The sequence below is a fragment of the Talpa europaea genome (assembly GCF_964194135.1).
Source record: "Talpa europaea genome assembly, chromosome: 2".
Taxonomy (NCBI): Eukaryota; Metazoa; Chordata; class Mammalia; order Eulipotyphla; family Talpidae; genus Talpa; species Talpa europaea.
Window position 1 is genome coordinate 146,595,322 of NC_140068.1, and position 22,077 is coordinate 146,617,398.

Here is a 22,077-nt window from a genome sequence, read left to right on the forward strand (position 1 = left end):
GAAGTCTCACCTCGCCGATTTCACATCTGCACCAGGCGGAGGCCCGGAGGCGCCGCCACCTCCTCCCGAACGTGCAAATCCAAGTCAGTTTTATTCTGAGCCCCCTTCCAGTTCGCGTCCTTCTGTCCCCCGCCCCTCGCCCTGGCTGGTGTGGCTTCCAACTAGGTTCTCAGGTCATTTCCTAGCGCCGGTCACGCAACATCTCCTACTCCGGCTGCAGGAGCAAGAATTAAAAAAAAAAAAAAAAAAGGAAAGCAAGCAAAGCAAAGGAAAAGCAAAGGAAAAAGGGAAAAAAGTGGGGGTGGGGGCGTATGAAAACGGGCATTCACCAGCGTGGAGTCTCTCAGTCCCGGCGCTGCAGCCTGCACCACCTCGCAACATCTGCCGTCGGTCAATTCCGTCGCCCCGCGGCCTCTTTTCCATCTTTCTTGGCAAAAAAGAAGGGGGTGGGGGGCGGACGGGGATGCTTGAGCACAAAATCCCCAGGGGCGCGATGGATTTTTTTTTTTTTTCCTTTTCTTCCTCTCGCCACCAAGAAAGAAAATAAAATAGAAGCAAAAACAAAACAAAACAAAACAAAGCAAAACACCAAGGGTGGGGGCGGGGGGCGATGAGAGAGGGACGAGATTCCTTCAGTCTCTAGAAAAACTACCCCTTCGGCTTCAGGCCGGAGAGGGGGGTGCAGACAAGTCCGGAAGCTCGCTGGAAATGGGGGTGGGGGGGACCTCTTCAAGCAAAGGGGCGGAAACTCGAAGTAGCTTTTTCGCCATCAACAACAACATCAAGAACAACAATAAAAGGTCGCCCCGGTCTGCCCTCGGGCCCGGGGGCGGGGTGGGGGATGGGGGCGCGGGCCCCCCCAAACAACGCCGCCGCGCTCCTGCTCCGTCGACGGGGACGCGGCCGAGGCCGGCCCTGCTCCCTCCTTTTTCTTTTTTTTTTTTTCTTTTTTTCATTTTTTTGCCTTTTCCTTTTTTTTTTTTCTTTTTCTTTCTTGCTTTTTTCCCTTTTTCTCTCTTTCCACTCTTCGTCTGCTCGCTTCTCTCTCTCTCTCTGGGTCTCTCTCTCTCTCTCTCTCTCTCTCGGGGTCTCCTCGCTCGCCCCGGCCCGCTCGCCCCCCGGCCGCGGCCCTCAGTAGGTGAAGACCAGGTTGGAGATGCTGGACTCGAGCCAGTCTCCCGAGATCATCTCGCTCACCTCGGGCGTGCAGTAGTCCGGGAACTCGAAGTGCGAGCCGGAGCCGGGCTCGAAGTTAAAATCCAGGTCCCGGTCCAGCGCCGACGACGAGCTGAAGCTGCCCAGCGACATGCTCTCGAAGTTGGGGCTGGGGTGCAGGTCGAGCAGGTCGTCTTCGAACTCGTCGTCGGACGACGAGGACCCGGCCGAGGACGACGCGGACGACGACGACGAGTGCGACGAGGCCGACGACGACGACGCGTGCGACGGCGCGCTGGACGGCGCGGGCGACGCGGCGCGCAGGCTGGCGTAGCTGCGGTGGTCGGCGGGCGAGCGGCCGGCGGCGGGCGACGACGCGGCGCTGCTGCGACCGCTCAGGCTCGGGCCGTCGGGCGCGCCGCCCGCGCCGCCGTCCTCGTACAGGCCCAGGGGGTCGCTGGGGTCGGCGCCCGCGCTGACGCCACCCGCGGGCGACGCGGCCGCCGCGCCCAGGCCGCCGAACAGGTAGACGCGCTTGACCTTCTTCTCCGGTAGGTGCTTGGCGGGCGGCGCGAGGGCCGCGGAGGCCGCGGCCGCCGCGGCCGAGGCCGCGGCCGAGGCCGAGGCGCCGGGAGTCCGCGCCTTGTAGAGCGAGTGGTGGTCGGCGGCCGCGGCGCCCAGGGGCAGCAGCGCGGCGGCGCCCGCCTGCTCGGCCGCGAAGGCCGCGGCCGCCGCGGCCGCCTTGCCGCCGGCCGCCAGGACGAGCTTGGCGTGCGGCTTGCCGACCCCGCCGCCCGCGCCGCCCGCCGCCTTGGAGCCGCAGCTCTTCTTCTGCGCCGGTTTGGAGTTGGCGCCGCCGCCGCTCGCGCCGCCGCCTCCTCCCCCCGCGCCGCCGCCGCCGCCCCCGGCGCTGCCCCCGTGGCCGCCCCCGCCGCTGCCCCCGACCTTGTCGGCCTTGTCCCCCGGCTTGGAGGCGGCGGCGTTGGCCGAGGCGCCGGCGTTGGCGTTGCCGGACTTCACCTTCTTCCTGGGCCGGTACTTGTAGTCGGGGTAGTCGGCCATGTGCTTGAGGCGCAGCCGCTCCGCCTCCCGAATGAAAGGGATCTTGTCGCTGTCTTTGAGCAGCTTCCAGCGTTTGCCCAGCCGCTTGGAGATCTCGGCGTTGTGCATGTCGGGCGACTGCTCCATGATCTTGCGCCGCTCGATCTGCGACCACACCATGAAGGCGTTCATGGGCCGCTTGATGTGCCCGCTCGGCGTCTTGCACCAGCTCGGGTCGTCGGCCTTGCCGCCCGTGGAGGCGGTGGAGCCGGGCGTGGGCGACGAGGCGATGCCCAGCTCCAGGCCGGCGCCCGAGTCCGAGCTCTCGCCGGCCAGCAGCGCCTCGGTGTTCTCGGCGTTGTTGGTTTGCTGCACCATGGCCCCGGCTCGGCGGGCGCCCACGCGCGCTCACACCCTCGCGGCGGCGGCCGCGGCGCGATCGCCGGGCCCTCCCGGCTCCCCGGGCCGAGCGCGCGCCGAGCGGGCGGACGGGCGCGGCGGCCGAGCTGGCCCCTCAACTCCGCGCCGGGCCGGCGGCGGGCGGCGAGCGAAAAGTCCCCCAAAGATGCGGGGAAGGAGGGCTCCGCCTCTGGCAGAGGAGTTATAGTTCCCAGGCTGGAGCGTCTCTCCCTGCCCCTCTTTGCTTTCTTTCTTTCGCTCGCTCTCGCGCTCGCTCGCTCTTTCTCTCTCTCACCGCGCTGCAGTTTGCTCTGGCTGGCGGCTGCGAGTCTGGAGACCGTGCTAGAGTGGAGAGGAGTTTCTTGAAGGCTGGTTGCAGATGCTTCCAAGGCAAGTTTCTCGCCGCCTCCCGGCAAGTCCTTTTTTTTTTTTTTTTTTTTTTCCTCCTCCTTTCTCCTTCCCCTGAAGCAGTTGATTCCAGTTCTCGAGCGCTCTCAGGAGCTCAGGAAAGCGACATTGTCTCTAGCACTTAGTCCCTCTCCTACAATGCAAAGCAGAAAAGACTCTGGCTCCAGGACTCTCTGTGGGCGGAATCGGCACTAAGGAGTTTGTGCAATTATTTTGTTGCAAGGTAGGAAGCCAAAAAGCCTTCATGCAACAGACTGGCATGAATAAATGTATGTTTCCCCCTCCCTTCTGCAAGAAGGGAGCTGGTAATGGCAGAGTTCCTCCAGTGCAGACTCTTAAAAAGAGCGTGCAAGAACTAGAGACCCGGGAGCAGAACGGGCCTCTTCCCCTCACACACTGTTTCTCTTGCTGCAGCTTAGAGCAGACCCCAATTCCGCCTCGCGCCTCTTTATCCTTTCACAGTCTTGGCCGCGGCCAATCAGCCGCTGTAACCAACGCTTCCTCGTGCCAAGCACCACCCCCTGGCTTCCCATTGGCTTGGAACCCGATGCAATAATAATCTCCGCGTGCAATGAGAAGCTCCAAATCTGACCTCATTCCAATTTACAGAGCAAACTTTTTAAAAGGGCTAGAAGTACAGCTGAGATTTCTGCTGCCTCTTTTTTCCTTTTGGTGTGTGTGTGTGTGCGTGTGCGTGTGCGTCTGTCTGGTGTGTGAAGAGGATGTTAATGCATGAAATTATTAAGGGGAGAGACGGAAATGTATTCTAACCATTATGTTAGATAACAAGGGGCTTGCAAGGGGGGGAAGGGTGAAATACTGTAAATGGAAGCTTTCTGCTTAAAAGCCAAGTGATTATTTTTATTAGTTCTTTTCAGTATTAGAATAAAGAATCAGCCTCTAGTGCAAAATCTGTTCCTCTGCTCCTTCATCAAGCCAAGCGAGGTAGAAGTAAGGGGGGGGGGAGCACCAACAATAAATCAGGAGATATTGAAAACCATTAAGAAAGTGGTACCTAGACACCTGTCATCACAATTATTTCGACAACTCTAGGTACAGCACAGATGTTGATATATTGTATAAATCCCTCCAGAGCAATTTTTGTGCTGTTTGTAGAAGGCTAAGAAGAGGAATTTTTGCAATAATTGCTTGCTCTCTTAACCAAACAGGGGTTAACTATGGCTATTTGATGATTTAAGCTCCCCCATAAATCCTGGATAGCCCAAACAGAGGAGCTTGGGGTTGGAACACATTTGGCAGTGTTCTATAATTAACTCAGGAGGGAGAATTTCCACAGAGCTTTATATAGGATAATAAGGGAATGGAGTCAAGGATGGAAATCGATTTTACTTTCTAAATATTTGTCTTCTGCATTTTCAAAATCAACGATTGCTTCGCTCTCTCTTCCTTGTTACATACGTTGGCGTCTATGTATTTTGTTATTTGAACCAAATGGAACTAAAAGACCAAGGTGCAGGAAAACTGTCTACAAGGAGGTGGTGATCAGTAGCAGAGCAGACTGGAGCCTCTGGCTTCATAGGAGACCTGGCAGTTAGTCCTTCTCACCGGTTTTGCAACCCTGGGGATGTGACCAAGTGTTGGTTTTCCTCATCTGTGATAGGGGAACACGAGAAACTGTAGAGGATTGTTTGGCTGGTTCAGTGACTTTGATGTGTGGTAAAGTGAACCCTCAGTGAGGGCTGTTATCCTTCCCTGGGTATGGCTCACACTGGAGACACTGCTTCGAGTAGCAGCAGCATGTTGTTGAGGGAACTAAAAAATTGAGGCTGACCACCGACATGGGCAGTTGGTGATCTCAGATCACACATCCCAGATCTAATCACAGACCGTGGGTGTGAGCCACATGGGGACAGCAGTCTATTTGGCACACATGTTCATTTGGCCACAACATTTTTCCCTATCCCAAGGTGTCAAAATTAGAATCCTGTTAAAGATGGGTCTTCCTTAACACCATAATAGCAAACTGTTTTCTACACAGCAGTGATTGGTGGTTTGGAAGGGCCAGCCTGACATAATTCAGTCAGTTTTAGGCTCAGATCAAACTAGTGCTAAGCAGCAGATTTCTATTTATCTTGTCAAACTCTTATGGTATGTAGTAGACTGGCGAGAGGCCCAGGATGTCAGATTTTGAAATCTTACTGGAAAGAACACCTTTTGGAGACATGGATCTCTTAAGGATCAACCCCAAACAAAAATGTTTTTGTGGATAAAGAAAAAAAAATTTTTTTTTGTCCACTAGATATACCTTTTTTTTCCTTGTAGAAGGGGGGGAAAAAAATCTTACAAACCAACACAAAAACCCACAGGCACGTTTTTTGCATATTACAAAGCTGGGTGTGTTATCATGCATTTCATTTCCATCGGTATGCACACCAAACACACCCCTAAATGTTATCAATCGGAGTCATTACTCTAATAAAAGGCCTATTATTTATAAAATCAATCTTTTCACTAGAGCAAAAAAGAGAAACACTATATTGGAAGACTTGTACCAACCGATGATTTGAGGGGTGGGTGACTAGGTTGTGATAATTCAGTCTCAGTGAGTATGAGTGTAATTTATTATTTTTCTACAGCCATTTATGCTTCTGCCACTGAGCATGATGGGGAAAATGGAAGCCAATTGGAGCATTTGGTGGTCATTTTTATTTGTGCTTAAACAGAGATTTTCAGAAGTATGCACTAAAAAAATAGCCACTGACCTATTTTTATAGGAGATATGTTTTCTGTATTTCAACAAATCTAATAGTTGTTAAGATGCACCATTGTTACATGCCACCAAGAAAGAAAACCTGCCAATGAAACTGACATCCATCTGGTTCTAGGCTGCTTTCTAGTTCAGAGATGTTGAAAATGGAAAGAAAAAAGTGCTTTTTAGAATTGAAGAGATGTCATAGTGTCTGTGAATGCTAGGACTTCTGAAGTCGGTTTGCTCCTGTGTGCCAGTGGTTCTCTTAAAATGTAAGAAAGCGTGTGACAAATGAAAAGATTATAAAAATCACCTTTTTCACCAACTGAGTCGTATGTGCAGGCCAGAATATGTGGAGCCTTGGAAAAGATTTCCGCATTCTCATTACCTAACTGTATTCTTTGTAACCAGTTCTCCATTACTGACATTCCCCCCCCAAATGCTAGATATTTGGTGGCCCCAGCTAAATCAGTACTCAGTGTTCCCTCTGCTGGCTCTACAGTACATGAAGTAATTCTTAATGCTACACTCTAAACCATATTAACAGAAAACCAAGATAATTTTGCGAAAAATAAAAATCCTGTTTTAGAATAATAAACTAGTTATCTTTACTGGCAATGATGCTAGGCATTTCAAGCTTAAATTATGGTAAATATTTTTTTTTTCTGTGAAATAAAGGCATTCTGTTTGAGGTGCAATACAGTATCCACTAATTCATTCATTTTCTTCTGCTTTCACACACCTGAACAACATAAAATCTCTCATCTACAAAATGGCATGGAATATGGATGGAAATAAGATTTTCTGTCCCACTGCTTAACAGATTCCTATAGCATAGAGGGAAAAGAAAAGAAAAAAACCTGAAGGGGAATTAGTTTAACAGATCTCCCGCATTTGCACTGATTTGCAAAATGTTGCTTTGCCTTGATTATAGAAGCTAGTCTGACCTGACAAGTATTCAGCTCAAATAAAGTAAGGGGGTGGGGATGAGACACCCTGTCTTTGTTACTCTTTGCAGACAGAGAAGCCCTGGGAAATTTGATGGCATTGTCTTTTGTCAAATGGAAGAACCCCGGGCTTTTCAGTTCGCACTTCATGGAAAAGAACCCTCCTTGCAAGGCTGATTTACTCTGTGTAGCAGACGACACAACTTGCACTCTGTCCTTTGGGCTGATGAATTGTGCGGGACTGGGCCCTCCCTCTCGAGGGTGGTGGTAAAAATCCGTATAGGCGGATAACCCTTACTTGCCAAGCACTGAAATAGGGTTCTAGGCAAAATGAAGCCCCCACTCGATTTTTATTCTTAGAGTAAACTAAGGGGGAAGAATCCTGCCTTCTTCATCCCTTTTACCACTTTCTGCTCCTAACCAGTGATTTGCACCTGTGGGCTTCCGTGCCAAGGCCAGCTCATTTTCCCTTTCCTCTCGACTTTCTCACGAGCACGAGCGGAAAACGAGTGTTCGCCTGGGCCAGGACGTTTGGAGCCTGAGCGCGAGCTTCTGCTGGGTGCTGCCGGCGCGGAGGCCCACCCGCGGGCAGCCCGTGTGCCCTGCGCCGGCGGCGCTGGGGGGGGGGGCGCAGCCGCCAGGTGGCAGCGCTGAGCCTCCCTGCGCCGCGCGGACGTGGGAAAACGTGGGGACCGCCCGACCGCTTCATTCCCCCTCTTCTCTCCCGCGCCCCCTGCTCCTCGACTCTACCTTCCGTCGTGGCCGTTTGAACGGTCTGCGGGTGAGGGGGCGTGACGTGCGTCCTGATGATTCCCCCCGTAAATACGAGTTTGGGACCAGCCGCCGCCGCCGTTTACATGGCAGCGCCCCAACCCCCGGGACGCGCGCTGGCGGGGGCTGGCGGGGGCAGGAGCGGGGCGTCAGCCCCGGGGGCATCTGTGGCCGCGCGGGGGAGGACGTGGAGCACCTGCTCCGCGTCCCCCTCGGGCTTCAGAGAGCGGGACTCACGGACCAGCCCGGCCACCCTCCTCCCAAAAGATGGTTTCGCCGCCGAGCGGCGCGGGACTGCGCGAAGGGCGCTCCCTGCCCGGAGCTCGGCCGGGGTAACGGTGTCGGAGCCTCGCCTTTCGATTACAGCCGCGCGGAGGAAATAGATGGGAATCGACTCAGGCTGTGCCTTTTGGAGGAAAGTCTTTCCTACTGTAAACATGTTTCAGGCGATCCTGTCAGCAGCATTTTAACACCCGTCTTCCGGGAAGGTTTTACGACGCGGGCAGGAGCTGCAGACACACACACACCCGGGAAGGGAAGGCGCTGTAGACACGCTCGCGCACACACGCACGCACGCGCCCCGAGGGAAGGAGCTGCGCGCTAGAGCACGCGCGCACACACACCCTTTTGAAGGAGCTGCACGCGCGCACAAGCACGCACACCGCCTCTCGAGGAAGGGAGCTGCGCGCGCACAGACAGGGCAAGGGAAGGGGCCGTGTGCGCGCGCACACACGCGCACAAACACACACCCACCCACACCCTGGAAGGCGGGGCAGACACGCGCACACCTTGGAAGGAGCCGCAGACTGACCCCCGTGCGAGCGCGCGCAGCCCGGCGCCCTCGGGAGGGCGCCGCCTCTTGCAGAAGTTGCGACTGTCCCTAGCGGGCCGGGAGGGCGCTTCCCCGGAGCGCGGCTTCTCCTTCCTCCGCCCCCACCTCCGGAGCCGGCTTGGCCCTCGGCGCGGGTACCCAGTTCCGTCACGGCCGGAACTGACAGCCCCTCGGCCCTTCTCCCGCGTGCCCGCAGCCTGCATCCCGCCCGCCCGAGCGCCTGCTGCGCGCTGCGCGCCCGGAGCCCACGCGCCGGCTGGTCTGCGACACCCGCACACGGGCTGGGCACCCCTCCCGGCCCTCCCCCCGCAGGCTGAGGCCCCGTTGAGCGTGCAGCTGCCTGGTCTCTGAGGGGGGCGAAGCCGGAGCGGGGGCGGGGACAGGAAAAAAACAAAAATCAGACTAAGGGAGGTTGACAATTGGATGCACCCGAATCCGCGAGTGTCCCTCCGCCGGCGTCCCGTCCCCGGGACTTGGAGGGGCAGGCGCGACTCTCCCCTCCCTCTTTCCTCGCTTCTGGGGAACAGGCTCGGGGTGGGGCGCGTGTGGAGTCCGCGAGGGCCGCGGAGGCGCGCCAGGATGCCAGGCGCCTTGCCAAGGGCCTCACGGGACACCCCGGTGATTTGCTCTTCCAAACTCCACCCACAACCTGTGCCCTGCGGTTTCAGGGCAGAGTCGGGCGGAGAGCGCGGAGGCTGCCTCCCGGGCGCAGGAATACTGAGAAGCCAGCTTTGCGGAGGGGCTCGGCTGGCCGTGTCCCCTCTAGATGGCGGGGTGGGGGGCTGGTACTCTCGACCCTTTTGCCTGTTACTGCGGCCAAACCGGGGCGCAGACGTCTGGGTGAGCTGCCTTCGCCACCCGGGGGCGCCTGGAAACCACCCCCAGTGACCCGGCCCGAGGCTGGGGCGGGAGCGCGCCCCACCGCGTCCGCACCACCCCCCCAGCAGAAGCGGCGGGAGCTGGAGCCGGTGGGGCGAGCGGTGGCCTCACGGGCGCGCAACGCTGAGCCGGCGGCAGCCCGAAGCCCGCGGTGTGAGCCGGGCCGTGGCCTCCAGGGGCGGGCTGGGCGGGGGTTCTCCGGAGTAGGGGACCGCGCTGGGCCGAGGGCTGCGGGGCAGGATGTCTCGTTAGGAGACGTGAGGCCGCGGGGAGGAGGGGAGGGAGGCCGCGCGGGAACGCGGGGCGGCGGGACTGTGCGCACCGCAGGGCAGCGGGGTGGGGGGCCCCGCTGGCAGGCTCGCTGGGGGGGGGGGGCGGGTGGCGGGGGCTCGCCTGGCCCCGGCCCCGCGGAGACCTGGAGTCACGTGCGGCAGCGGCAGCCGCGCGGCGGGAGCGTGGAGCCGGGAGGGGTGGGTGCGGCGGGGCGGGGACCAGGGAACTCGGTGCCCCAGACCGCGCCGGGCGTGCTGCGCACCTGGCACCCGGGGCTCGCCATCTGCTGGGAGCTCAGCGCCTCTCGGGCCGGGGTGTGGCCTCCGGGGAGATAAGGACACCCCCCCCCCCCCCCCCCCCCCGGGAGCGGACGGCTGTGTGTCGCCCGCCGTGGCGCAGTCAGTTTATGGTGCTCCTACTGTGTGCCCCGCGCAGCCGCGGCCCCTGCAGCTGCTGGCTGAGGAGCGGTGCCATCTGTTCCGCTTCACCCGCAAGCTGGAGCGTATTGTAAATTCACAATGGGAACAATAACCTATAAGTGAGTTCACCGTGGCAAGGGATGGGTGAGACAGTCTGAGGGAGTCTGGTCTGGTCGAGCCGGGCATGAAAGTTTTGTGATGTTTCACTACTTCCCGGAACGGGAGACTCCGCCCCCCCACATGCTCCCCACCCCCATGGTCTCACCACGCAGAGCTCACGATCAACAGTTAAAAAAAAGCGAGTGACACTTTGGCTAGCTGGGTTCACAGATAGATGCAGTGCAGTCCTTAAACCCTCAACTCTGACTCAGTCATTTCACAGAGATCAGATCCAAAGCACTGCCTCCTTACAAGTCTCCTCGAATGGCCCTCCACTGCCCTGAAAGGAGATTCACGGATTACACAACCTTCCACTCCCCCCACCCTTATATTTCCTTTAAATCAACATCATGCTCAAGGTTCAGTACAGTGGAGAAGTACAAGGTACTCAACAACCAACACACCTACGGATAACCAAACCGCATTTCAAATGTGCGTGCTGGGCCGTTTCTCCAGAACACTCAGAAGTCCCACATTTCCAAAATGCTCCATAGGGGGTACGACTGCCTAGATGTGCTTTAAGCACCGTGGACCCCAGGAAAATATGAAGTAATGGAGGGGGGGTGCATTTTATAGTCTAAATTCTTCTAATAATTTATCTTTAACAGGTACTATCGGGGTGCCCCCATCAGGTATTACCACTCTAGCGCACCCACCACCAGTCACCCGTAGTCCACCGCCATAGTCCATTTTGCTTCCTTCCCTCCTTGTTTTTTCCTTCCCCTGCACCTCACTCCCTGGGTGCTTCAGTTTTGTAGTTTGCTATCAAGGGTTAGTTTTTCAGCTTGTTTTTATCTGACTATTAATTAGTTACTTTATAGTCCATGTATTAGCCCCACCATCTGGTATTTATCTTTCTCCTGACATACTTCACTTAGCATTATCCTTTCAGTCGCCATCCACTTTGCCGCAAATGGCGTCAGTTTATCTTTTTTGACCGCTTTGTAGTATTCCTCTGTGTGTGTGTGTATCACATCGTCCTGACCCATTATCTATTCTGGGGCACACAGGCTGTTTCCATAGTTTATAGTAAACAACTCTACAATAAACATGGGAGTGCACGTTTGTTTTGTTATTAGAGTTTGAATTTTTGGATAGATGCCTAGGAGTGGAATTACTGGGTCTGATGGCAGATCCATGGTTAATGTTTTGAGGCTCCTCCACACAGCTTTCCATAGAGCTGGACCAGTTTGAATTCCCACCTGCAGTGTAGGAGGTTTCCCGTTTCTCCACATCCTCACCAGCACGTGATGTTTCTGGTCTTTTCGATGGGGGCCATTCTCAAGGGTGTGAGGTGATAGCTCCTTGTGGTCTTGATTTGCATTCTCTAGCGAGTGATGGTGAACAGTTTTTCATCTGCTTGCTGGCCATTCGTATATTCTGAATTCTTTTTTTAAAAAAGATTTATTTATTTATGCACACACGAGCTGGGATACAGGCCAGAGGTGTGTGTGTGGGGGAGAGAATTTACCAGAGACAGCGTGGGGAACAGGCAGACGGACTGAAATACACTTCTGAGGGGAGCAGCAGGCGGGTCAGGAGAGGTCTGCTGCGCCATGTGGGTAGCTCCCTGGCGGGGGATCGAATTCATGCTGCAGTGGCTGTGGGCAGCTTCATAGGTTGTGTCTTAACCCCTTGTGCCACCAGGGAGACCCCTATTCTAAATTCTTAGTCACAGTGGCTGTGGAAGAGTCTTAGAGTAAATCAGCCTCCGGGTGTTTGTGTGTTTCTGTGACCCCTCCCGGACTGACATAGGACTTGGTCACATGACCTGTGGCCTGTGGGGCATTTAGCAATCATGGCGCACACAGTGGTTTGATAAGTGCCTGCATGTTGGGGTTTGTACACTTTAAATACTGAGAACATCATGTAAAAAAGCTTGTCTAACCTTCTGGATGATGAAAAAGCCTTTTGAGAGAGCTGCTGTTTCTGTTGGAGTTCTAAGGCAGGAGTAAAACCGGTATTGCGGCTTGCAGCAGGGGAATTCTTTCTTCCTGGGGGAGGGAAGCCTGGGGGGAGTTAGTGTTTTTTGAAACTAATAAAGAATTGTATTTACTTAGGAGCATTCAGAATGTCAACAAAACAACTACAGCTTTTTCCCCCTAAATTATGGTGGTATTCCATTAGCAACAATTATTTTGAATAAGCGGCATCAGAGATATATCAGAGATAAGTGAAGATGAAAAATTACCAACCACGTATCTAACTAATTTGTGCTGTGCACCAACAAGAACCTGCTTTAAATTTCTATGCCAGGGTCCAACCCCTGTCGTGGACCAGGCAAGGTTAGTGGCTGTTGAAAACACCTCCAAGACAGGGCTGTGTGAAGACACATTCGCTCCGGGCGCTTTGGCTACAGGGACCACACCGGAGAGGGGAGTCCTATACTGTCAAAAAATTCAGACGGATGTAAGAAAATGGTACTGCGCTGAAAAAAAAATTAAAAGACTGTTGTGTATTAACTATACCAAAAATGACACTGTACTGTTTAAAAACAGACCTTAGCCTTATATTTTTCCCCTTTAAAACGAGTGCGTTGTGTGCAGGAGGGGTTAGATGCTCTGTAGACTCCCCTCCCCCCAAAAAACTGCACTAGAACCAATTTGCTCATCATCATCTTTCTTCTCTTCTGTCATTTCTTTTCAGCCTTGACAACCCCCATTTGGGCCACATCAGTCTTTCCTTCAGCTCTGTATAGAAATATCCCGCTCATATTTTTTAAAAAAATATATATTTTTTAAAGATTTACTTATGCATACAAGAACTGGGGTACAGGCCAGAGGTGTGGGAGGGTGAGAGGATTCACCAGAGACAGAGCGGGGAGCACAACAGGCAGACTGACAAAGTACACTGCTGAGGGGAGCAGCGGGTGTGACAGGAGAGGTCTGCTGCGCCATGTGGGTCCCTCCCGGGGAGGCTGGGAATCGAACTAGCGCTGCAGAGGCTGCGGACAGCCTCACAGCACTGCGCTCAACCTGCCGTGTCACCTGGGAGGCCCTCCCGCTCATAGTTTTCCTTCAGTTCGTAGCTTGCTTTTCATAAGGCTGCTTCTCAGCTGAGCTGTGTTCCTCTACCTCCCTTCCCGTGTCGTTGCAGTGTCACCAAAGCATAACGAGGATCCTCTGATTTTTCAGCGATACACAGAACAAAGCAAGAAAAAGGCCGAAGGGGGCCCCTTCAATACATTGGGGTCCTTGAACTTGTGTTTTGTTTCCCCTTTGAAGGGGGACAGAGGTTTTCATTTCTTTTTCGTAACAGACGTTGCCTGCCTTCTCCTGTCTTCAAACTTTCTGTTTAGCAGACCTGGCTTCCACCTCGCTACGAACGTCATGGAAAACTTTAGGAAGTTAAGTGAAACTGCTGGGTACTGTGGCTTGTCCTGCCCCTGGCAAATTTGCACAAAAATGCATATGATGACATTTTGCCTCTCAGTTTCTTAGGATCTCCTTTGCCCCAATTACTCTTCCTCAGCGAGGCACGAGTCTCCCTGTGCCCAACCTGTTCTCCTGGGCCTTGAGCTGTCTGTATGGAGCGCAGTGTACTGTGATGGCTGGAGAACAGAGACGCATCCTTTTTTGTTCTGTTCACTCTCTCCACTGATTGGCCGAGCTTCTCCCCCACTAGAGAGGGCAGTCTCCTTTACTCAATTTAAGTATTCCTCCAAAGCCACCCTCACATGAATACCCAGAAAAATGTTCTATCCGGGCACCTCATGAGCCAGTGAAGCTGACATGTAAAATTAACTAGTTGTCAACAGTCCTGTATTAGAGAAATTAATATACACAAGTAGCCACCCCAAAAGGTATTTTGATAAAAGATGGGGATCATCTTCATCCTTCCTTTCTGATCTCTTACCCCCAACTAATAAATGACAGCAAAGTTTCCATAATTAGGATTCATTCCTTTAGATTAGAATATATATTTTTCTAATTAAAATACAGATAATCTAGGAAGGTGGTGTATTGAGCTGCCGTTGGGCAGTAATAGTTTGCAGCTTAGTTCTTTGATGCCCTTCCCAGGAGAGTTATGTAGGTAGGTTTTCACATAGGCTGGACACGTTGGGGACCGGGAAAGAAAGACCACTTGAGGAGATTTGAATGTAATACTCACAGGAAACGGTTGCGGTATGACGAGGAGAAAAGGAAAAACTAGAGCTTAAAGTTTGCTGCCCACTTAAAGCCTATAGCTTGACTTTCTTGAGACTGGAAAGTCCCAGATGTTAATATGCAAGATAGTATCACTAAAATTACTTCAGGTTTAAGGTATGATACAGCTTAGCTCAGAATAGATACAACTTTCCTTTTCATGTATATGCCTCAAGGGTAAAAGAAAAAGAAAAAAAAGGACTAAGGAAACTCCAGCCCAGGTAATTAAAGGATATTCTTTACTAACCTTCCTTTAGAAGTAATTTTATTATGCTAATCATTGCCTGTAATATCTAGTAGTCCAAACAATAGTCACTAGAGTATTAGAATTTAGAGGATTAAAAAAATAATCATCAGAAAAAATGCTCTGTCTTTGTGGTAGTTTAGGTATCTCCTACTGTGTTGCCTTGATAGGCTGGACTATGCCGAGATACAGAAGTAGCCTGGAAATGCAGTGACTCGACATATTTGTTCATTTTTTCCTTCTTTCCTCCCAACCTCCCTCCCTCCCTCCCTCCTTTCTCTGATTTAAAGACTTCTGTGGAACCAGCAACTTTTCAAAGTGGTTCCCTTTTCCAAAAGTAGCATAGGAAAGCAGATCGAGTGGTCCATAACCAAACATGTGCCCTCCATGGTTACCATGGACAAAGAGTATGGAGCACGCGCATTCAGCCTCTCCGGGAAGTGGTGAGTCCTGTGTTCATAGTCCGTTGGACATAACAAGGCCCACGGCCCTGCCTGAAGACCTAGAAATAGGACACGCCTCTATGTCCCAGAAAATTGGACAGTAAGCATGGATGGATACTAGAAATCTGTTCCATGTGACCTGGGAATCAATAAACCTCATCTAAATTTGCTATTGAGTGAATTTAAGTAAATTCTATTTTCCTTTTGCTGAATATTAAAGTCAAAAGTTATACCCTGCCAGGAAATTTTTTTACCTAGACTAATATTTTAGGATGTTGTTTCTTTAAAAACTATAAGATGCAACCTATGAAGCTGTTTGCAGCCACTGCAGCATGAGTTCAATCCCCAGCTAGGGAACTACCCACATGGCACAGCAGGCCTCTTCTGACTTGCCTGCTGCTCCCCTCAGCAGCATACTCAGTCAGTCTGCCTGTCCTGTTCCCCATTCTGTCTCTGGTGAATCCTCTCACCCCCCCAAACCTCAGGCCCATATCCCTGTTCTTATATGTGTAAATAAATAAATCTTTAAAAAAATAAATAAGCTGCTAGTCAAGTCATACTAGGGGGAGAGAAATCAAAATACTGGGCTGTTGGAAAAGTCATGACATATTTTTGCATAGGAAAAAAATGTCACAACTTTCCGACAACCCATTTCATTAATGTATATTTTTTATATAGATATATTTCTCATATATACTCTTTTTCATATTATTCAGATTTTGAAGTTGAATGAGGAGGGAAGCTGAAAAGTTAAGTCCCAAACTTCTGAAAGATAGAGTTGTAAGAGTGGAGGAGATGAAAACCTACCGATCTCTCAATCAAAACTACAGGAAGATTGGGCCTCCCTGGTGGCGCAAGGGGTTAAGACGCAACCTATGAAGCAATCTGCAGCCTCTGCAGTACAAGTTCAATCCGCAACTGGCCAGGAAGCTACCCACATGGAGCAGCAGACCTTACCTGACTCACCTGCTGCTCCCCTCAGCATTGTATATCAATCTGTCTGTTCTGCTCCCTGCTCTGTCTCTGCTGAATCCTCTCACCCCCCACACCTCTGGCCTGTACCCCAGTTCTTGTATGCATAAATAAACAAATCTTAAAAATAAAACAACAGTATGAAGGTTATATCCAAGAAAGGGCTGGGCTAGAAATACAGAATAAAATCTCGATGTGTCCTGGTACTTGGAAGACTTAAAGTGTGGAGTCTACAAGTAACACAAGAATGTCTGACTCTCAGAATGTTGGAACTATAGATGGACTGAATTTAGCGGAAGGTAGGAGCCTATCCTAAACAAGTATATTCTTGATTGGGTTGGGGTGATCGGCCAGTCTTGTCTGCTTAATAGAAGGAACAGTAATTTTAATCTTTTCAGTTTATATATATACACACACACACACAATGTTCAGCATTCAATTTCAAATTATGAGACATGCAGAGAAACAGGACAAAGCAATTGATCAACAGAATTAGACAGCAGAAGCAGACCCATAGATCATCCATCCAGATGTCAGATTTAGCATACATAGAACTTATTAAAATATATTTTTTTAAAGATTTATTTATTTATTTATACAAGCACTGGGTACAGTCAGAAGCGCAGGAGGGTGAGAGAATTCACCAGAGACAGAGCGGGGAGCAGAGCAGGCAGAAGGACCAAAGTACACTGCTGAGGGGAGCAGCGGGCGGCAGGAGAGGTCTGCGCGCCTTTTGGGACCCTCACTGGGCGGCCGGGAATTGAACTGGTGCTGCAGAGGCTGCGGGCAGCCTCGCAACCCAGCGCTCAACCGCTGTGCCACCGGGGAGGCCCTAAAATATTTCTTAATAGAAGGAATAGAGAATTGGAATCTTTGAAAAAAAAAAAAAACAAAACATTTTAGATGTAGAAAGTACACTGTCTTAAATTAAGAATTGATTGAATGGCCTTATATTAAGTCAGAAAAAAAGGACAAGACAGGATTTGTCAATCCAGTTACAGGTAATAGAAAATATACAAATGTAAGCATGGGAAAAAAAGCAAAGCAGTGCCAGGGATATGAAAGATATGACAAATGACTTAACATTGTGTTATTTATGTCTTATAAGGAGGGAAGGGAAAATGGATCCGAGTCATGTTTGAAGAGATGATGACTGAGAATTTTACCAATCAGTGATAGACGTAAATCCATAGGACCAAGAATCTTAGTGAAATTTTAAAGTATAGAACCTTAAGAGTAGAAGAGACGGAGGCTGGTATTTCACAGGACTAATATTTCACATGTATTTCTCTCTGATAGCTGTAGCATTAAACTAAAAATCAACAATGAAAAGGTAATCAGCCCCAAATGCTTTGAAAGTAGTCACCATACTTTTAAATAAACCGCATTAAAAAGGAGGACCCACATTAAAAATTAGAATGTATTTTGAACAGATTGAAAATGAAAATATGACATCAAAATGTAGTCATCAGAAAGTTTATAACTTTTAACACCTATATTAGAAAAGACCTCTTTGATTCCAGCTGGAGAAATGAAAGAGAAGAAGGAAGAACAATTGTAAACATAAGCCCAGGAATAAAAGAAATAGAATCTGGCTGGCACACTACTGAGTAGAATAAATAATAAGTTCGTTCTTGAAAAGGTCAATACCCTAGCAAGATTGATCAAGAGAAAAAAAAAACAAACTACCAGTATCATATATATAAAGGGTACACCATACAGATTATACAAACATTAAAAAGATAATGAGAAAGATAATCAAAATTGTATACCAATCAATTAACAGCTAAAAGAAATGTGAGAATTCCTTGAAAGATACAACTTAAATACTAAATACTGATATTTAAAGAAATCTGAATATTTTTATAGTTATTAAGGAAATTGAATCTCTTATGTAGAAACTTTCCCTTCAAGAAAATGCGCCTCATGATCCCTTCTAGCTTCACCCGTGTTGCTGCAAATGGTATTGCGTTTATGCTTTTTGATTGCTAAATAGTATTCCATTGTGTATATATATCACATCTTCCTGATCCAGTCGTCAATTTGGATTGTTTCCAAATCTTAGCTATTGTAAATAGTGCTGCAGTAAACATAGTGGTGCGGCTATCTTTTTGAATTCATGTTTTTGTGTCCTTTGAGTAGATTCCTAGGAGTGGAATTGCTGGGTCATATGGAAGCTCCGTTTTTTAGAAGTTTCAGGAACCTCCACACAGCTCTCCATAGTGATTGGACCAGTTTGCATTCCTACCAGCAGTGTAGGAGAGTTCCTTTTTCTCCACATCCTTGTGAACATTTGTTGTTGGCTGTTTTTTTTTTTTAATGTGTGCCATTCTCACTGGTGTAAGGTGATACCTCATTTTGGTTTTGAGTTGCATTTTCCGATTATAGTGATGTTGAACATTTCTTTATATAGGTCCTTCAGCTCTTTTGTTAGGTTTATTCCCAAATATTTGTTGGGTTTTTTTTTTTTTTTTGGTTTCAATTATAAAAATTTCTTAATTTCTTCTTCATCAGACTGATTGTTTGCATACAGGAAGACTACTGATTTTTGCATGTTGATTTTGTGTCCTGCTACTTTACTAAATTGGTTTATAATTTTGATTAGTTTTTCTGTGGAGTTTTTAGGATTCTCTATGTTTATTACCATATCCTCAAATAGTGATAGTTTCATTTTTTCCCTATTTGGATTCCTTGTCTTTCTCTTGTTTTATTGCCCTGGCTAGGACTTCCAGTGTTATATTGAAAAGCAATGGTGAGAGAGGACATCTTTGCATTGTTTCAGATCTTAAGGGAAAGGCTTTCAGCTTTTCACTGCTGAGGATAATATTGGCTGTGAGTTTGTCGTACATAGCTTTTATTATGTTAAGGTATGTTTCTTCTTTCTTGTGCATTTCGAGGGTCTTCATCATAAATGGATGTTGAACTTCATCAAATGCTTTCTCAGCATCTATTGATATGATCGTATGGTTTTTGTTTTTCTTTTTGTTGATGTGTTGTATTACATTAATTGATTTTCGATGCTGAAACATCCTTGCGTCCCTGGAGTAAGTCCCACTTGATCATGGTGAATTATCTTTTTGATGCATTGTTGGATTCTGTTGGCTCAATGTTCATTAGAGAGATTGGCCTGTAGTTTTCTTTTTTAGTGTTGTCCTTGTTTGGTTTTGTTATTAGTATAATGTTGTCTTCATAAAACATATTTGGTAGTATTCCTTCCTTTCAATTTTTTTTCTTTTTTTTTTTCCCCTTCCAATTTTTTGAAAGAGTTTGTGTAAGATAGTTCGTTTCTGAATGTTTGGTAGAATTCATTTGTGAAATCATCTGGTCCTGGACTTTTGTTTAGGGGAGGGTTTTGATTCCTGTTCTATTTTCACTGCTTGTAGTTGGTCTGATTAGGTGTCCTATACCTTCTTTAGTTAGCTTTGGATGATTGTATAGTTTTAGGAATTTATCCATCTTTTCTAAATTGTTGAAATTGCTGCTCAGTGAAATTAGCCAGAAGGAAAAAGAAAAATATTGAATGGTTTCACTTATAGGAGGAATATAGGGGAACCGAATAAGGCCTCAGGGAAAAAATATTTATAATAAATATGTAATTATTATATAAGATTATATTATATTATTATATTATAAAAACAACAAACAAGTGGGCAACCATAAATAAGAGATATTCTGCCAGGGATGGGGAGGAAAAGGGATCAGAGTGGGGGAGTGAAGAGCACACAGGACTATGGTGAAGGTTCACGGGTGAATTAGTGGTAGGAATTTTACAGGGAATACACAATGATGTAAAAGATATAATTAAATAAATACACACACACATATAAAAGAAAATGCACTTCACTGGTGAATTTTCCAAAAGTTTAAGAAATAACACCATTGTTATAAGAACAATTTATAAATGAAATGCCTCACAATTGATTTTATAAGTCCATATAAATTTAATACCAAAACTGGCAAGGATATTAAAAGAACAGAAAATTACATTCCAATGTTCCTCATAGACACAGAGGCAACATTATTTTAAAATAATTTAAAATTGTTAGTAATTTTAAAAATATTAATCAGTAATATATAAAAAATATATAATACATGATGACTACATAGGAGTTAATCTAGAAATGCAAGTTGATTTAATATTAAAAAATAAGTCAGTATTCCATATTAATAAAGTAGAAAATTCATATAATGTTAATTGATATAAATTAACAACAAAAAGCATAGGATAAAAGATTCAGCAACCAGCTAGGATAAAAACTTCACAAACTAGGGATAAAAGGGAACATTTTCAATCTAACAGCTAACTTTAATATTATATTTATCAAAGAATTTTGAACACTTTCTGCCTGAAGTAGGAAACAATACAAGGATATCTGTTCTCATCCCTTTTCTTCAGTCATTGTACTGTCGGTTCTAACCAATATAGTAAAGCAATAAAAAGTATGAAGAGATATAAAAATCAAAAACTTTTTATTCATAGACAAGATTTTCTATCCATAAAAACCAAAATAGCCTACATATTGTTAAAATTAATGAGAGCTCAGTATAGTCAGGATGCAAACAAATAGTATTTTCATATGCTAACAGCAAGCAAAACAATGTAAATCATATACCATTTAGAATATCAAAAATCATAAAATTCCTCGCATTTACTCTAGTGAAAGAGGTAAAAATCCTCTACTCAGAAAACTATAGAACTTTTCTGAGAAATTTAAAGATCTAAGTTGAGTTACACCTTACTTTTGGATTGGAAAATTGATTATTGTAAAAATACTGATTCTTCCAAAATTGGCCTGTTAGATTCGATATAAAACTCTTATTTTTTTGTTTGTTTTGTGGGGCTAGTCAAGCTGATCAAAAATTAAATGGAAATGCAATGGATCTGTTAGTCTTGATGAAAAAATATCCTGAAGAAGAAAAACCAGATTCTAAGAGCTATATTAATTAGCACAGTGAGGTATTGGTGTACATTAGACAAATTATAACCAAATACACCAAAAAGATAGTTAAATAGACTTAGGCATAGAGTGTTGCTTTACAATAAAACAACACTGCAGTTTGGTGGGGAAAGATAGTGGATTTATTTTCTCCTTCCATAACTGGTGCCAGGGCAATTATTTATCCACGTCACGGGGTGGGGAGGTTGCTGGGGAGATGAGCCTCGAGCTCAAACTCAAGCTAAATACAAAAAAAAAAAACAGTGTATCATGTGTCACTGGCATAAATATGTAAAGAAAATGTAGGTGGTTATGGTCTCAGAAGTAGGCCAAGGTTTCTTACATAGGATACAAAAACACTAAGCACCAAAACTTCACTTTGCTGCTGTAGCTCTAAAGCAGATAATAGATACTGTCTAAATAAATGATAAGCGCTATGATCACTGTGATCCAGGGATCAACAGCTGTGATCCCTATTTTACAAAAATAGACAGCGGGTCAGATTTGGACTGTCAGTGAAGTTGATGGGATCCTACTTTAAAATATTAGCAAAGATATGACTCTATATGTAAAATAACTCATAAAACACAATTCCTTCTTCTATAATACGAAGTTGGGCCTCCCTGGTGGTGCAAGGGGTTAAGATACAACCCCTGAAGCTATCTGCAGCCTCTGCAGCACGAGTTCGATCCACTCTCCCCCGCTGCTCCCTTCAGCAGTGTATTTCAGTAGATCCCCCTGTTCTATTCCCCACTCTGTCACTGGTGAATCCTCTCACTCCCCACACCTCTGGCCTGCGCCCCAGTTCTTGTATGCATAAATAAATCATTTTTTAAAAAAAGATTCTGTAATATGAAGTTATTATAGGAAGGTCTCTTCTAGCCCAAGTATAATAGGCTGGCTTTGAAAATACTGCAAGTAGAGTTTTGTTTTTTGTTTTTAGTGAAGGCAAAAGGGGCAGAAGAAATCATTTCAAATCATTTGACCCTTGAACAACAGGGGTTTGTAATGCGTTGTCCAATCAGACACACATTTTCTTGCAAACAGACACTCTTAATTTATGGTTTCGATTATAATAGTTCAGTACTACAAATGGGTTTTCTCTTTGTGGTGATTTTCTTAGTAAGATTTTCTCTATTTTACTTTATCATAAGAATACAGTAAACCTTGTATCATACAATATATGGGTTAATTGTTCATGTTATCAGTAAGGTCAACAATAGGTTGGTATTGGAATCAGCACCCCCAGTTTTTTTGATTAATGTGTTATTAACCTATACACAATTACGTGTCTTCTGGTTTGTTGAAACAACAGGCCAGACAACATTTGCCACAGTAATGTC

The 22,077-nt window shown here is 47.6% G+C and overlaps 1 protein-coding gene across 1 annotated transcript; it reads right to left on the reverse strand.

The window, feature by feature from the left end:
- Positions 1 to 369: 369 nt before the first annotated feature.
- Positions 370 to 3,202, reverse strand: SOX4 (SRY-box transcription factor 4). Its single transcript, XM_084228270.1, has one exon. The coding sequence runs from the start codon at positions 2,572 to 2,574 to the stop codon at positions 1,132 to 1,134; it is 1,443 nt and encodes a 480-aa protein (XP_084084396.1). The 5' UTR covers positions 2,575 to 3,202; the 3' UTR covers positions 370 to 1,131.
- Positions 3,203 to 22,077: the final 18,875 nt, after the last annotated feature.

Excerpts from the sequence above, each read along its gene's own strand:
- SOX4 (XM_084228270.1), bottom strand. The coding sequence starts at position 2,574 with ATGGTGCAGCAAACCAACAACGCCGAGAACACCGAGGCGCTGCTGGCC.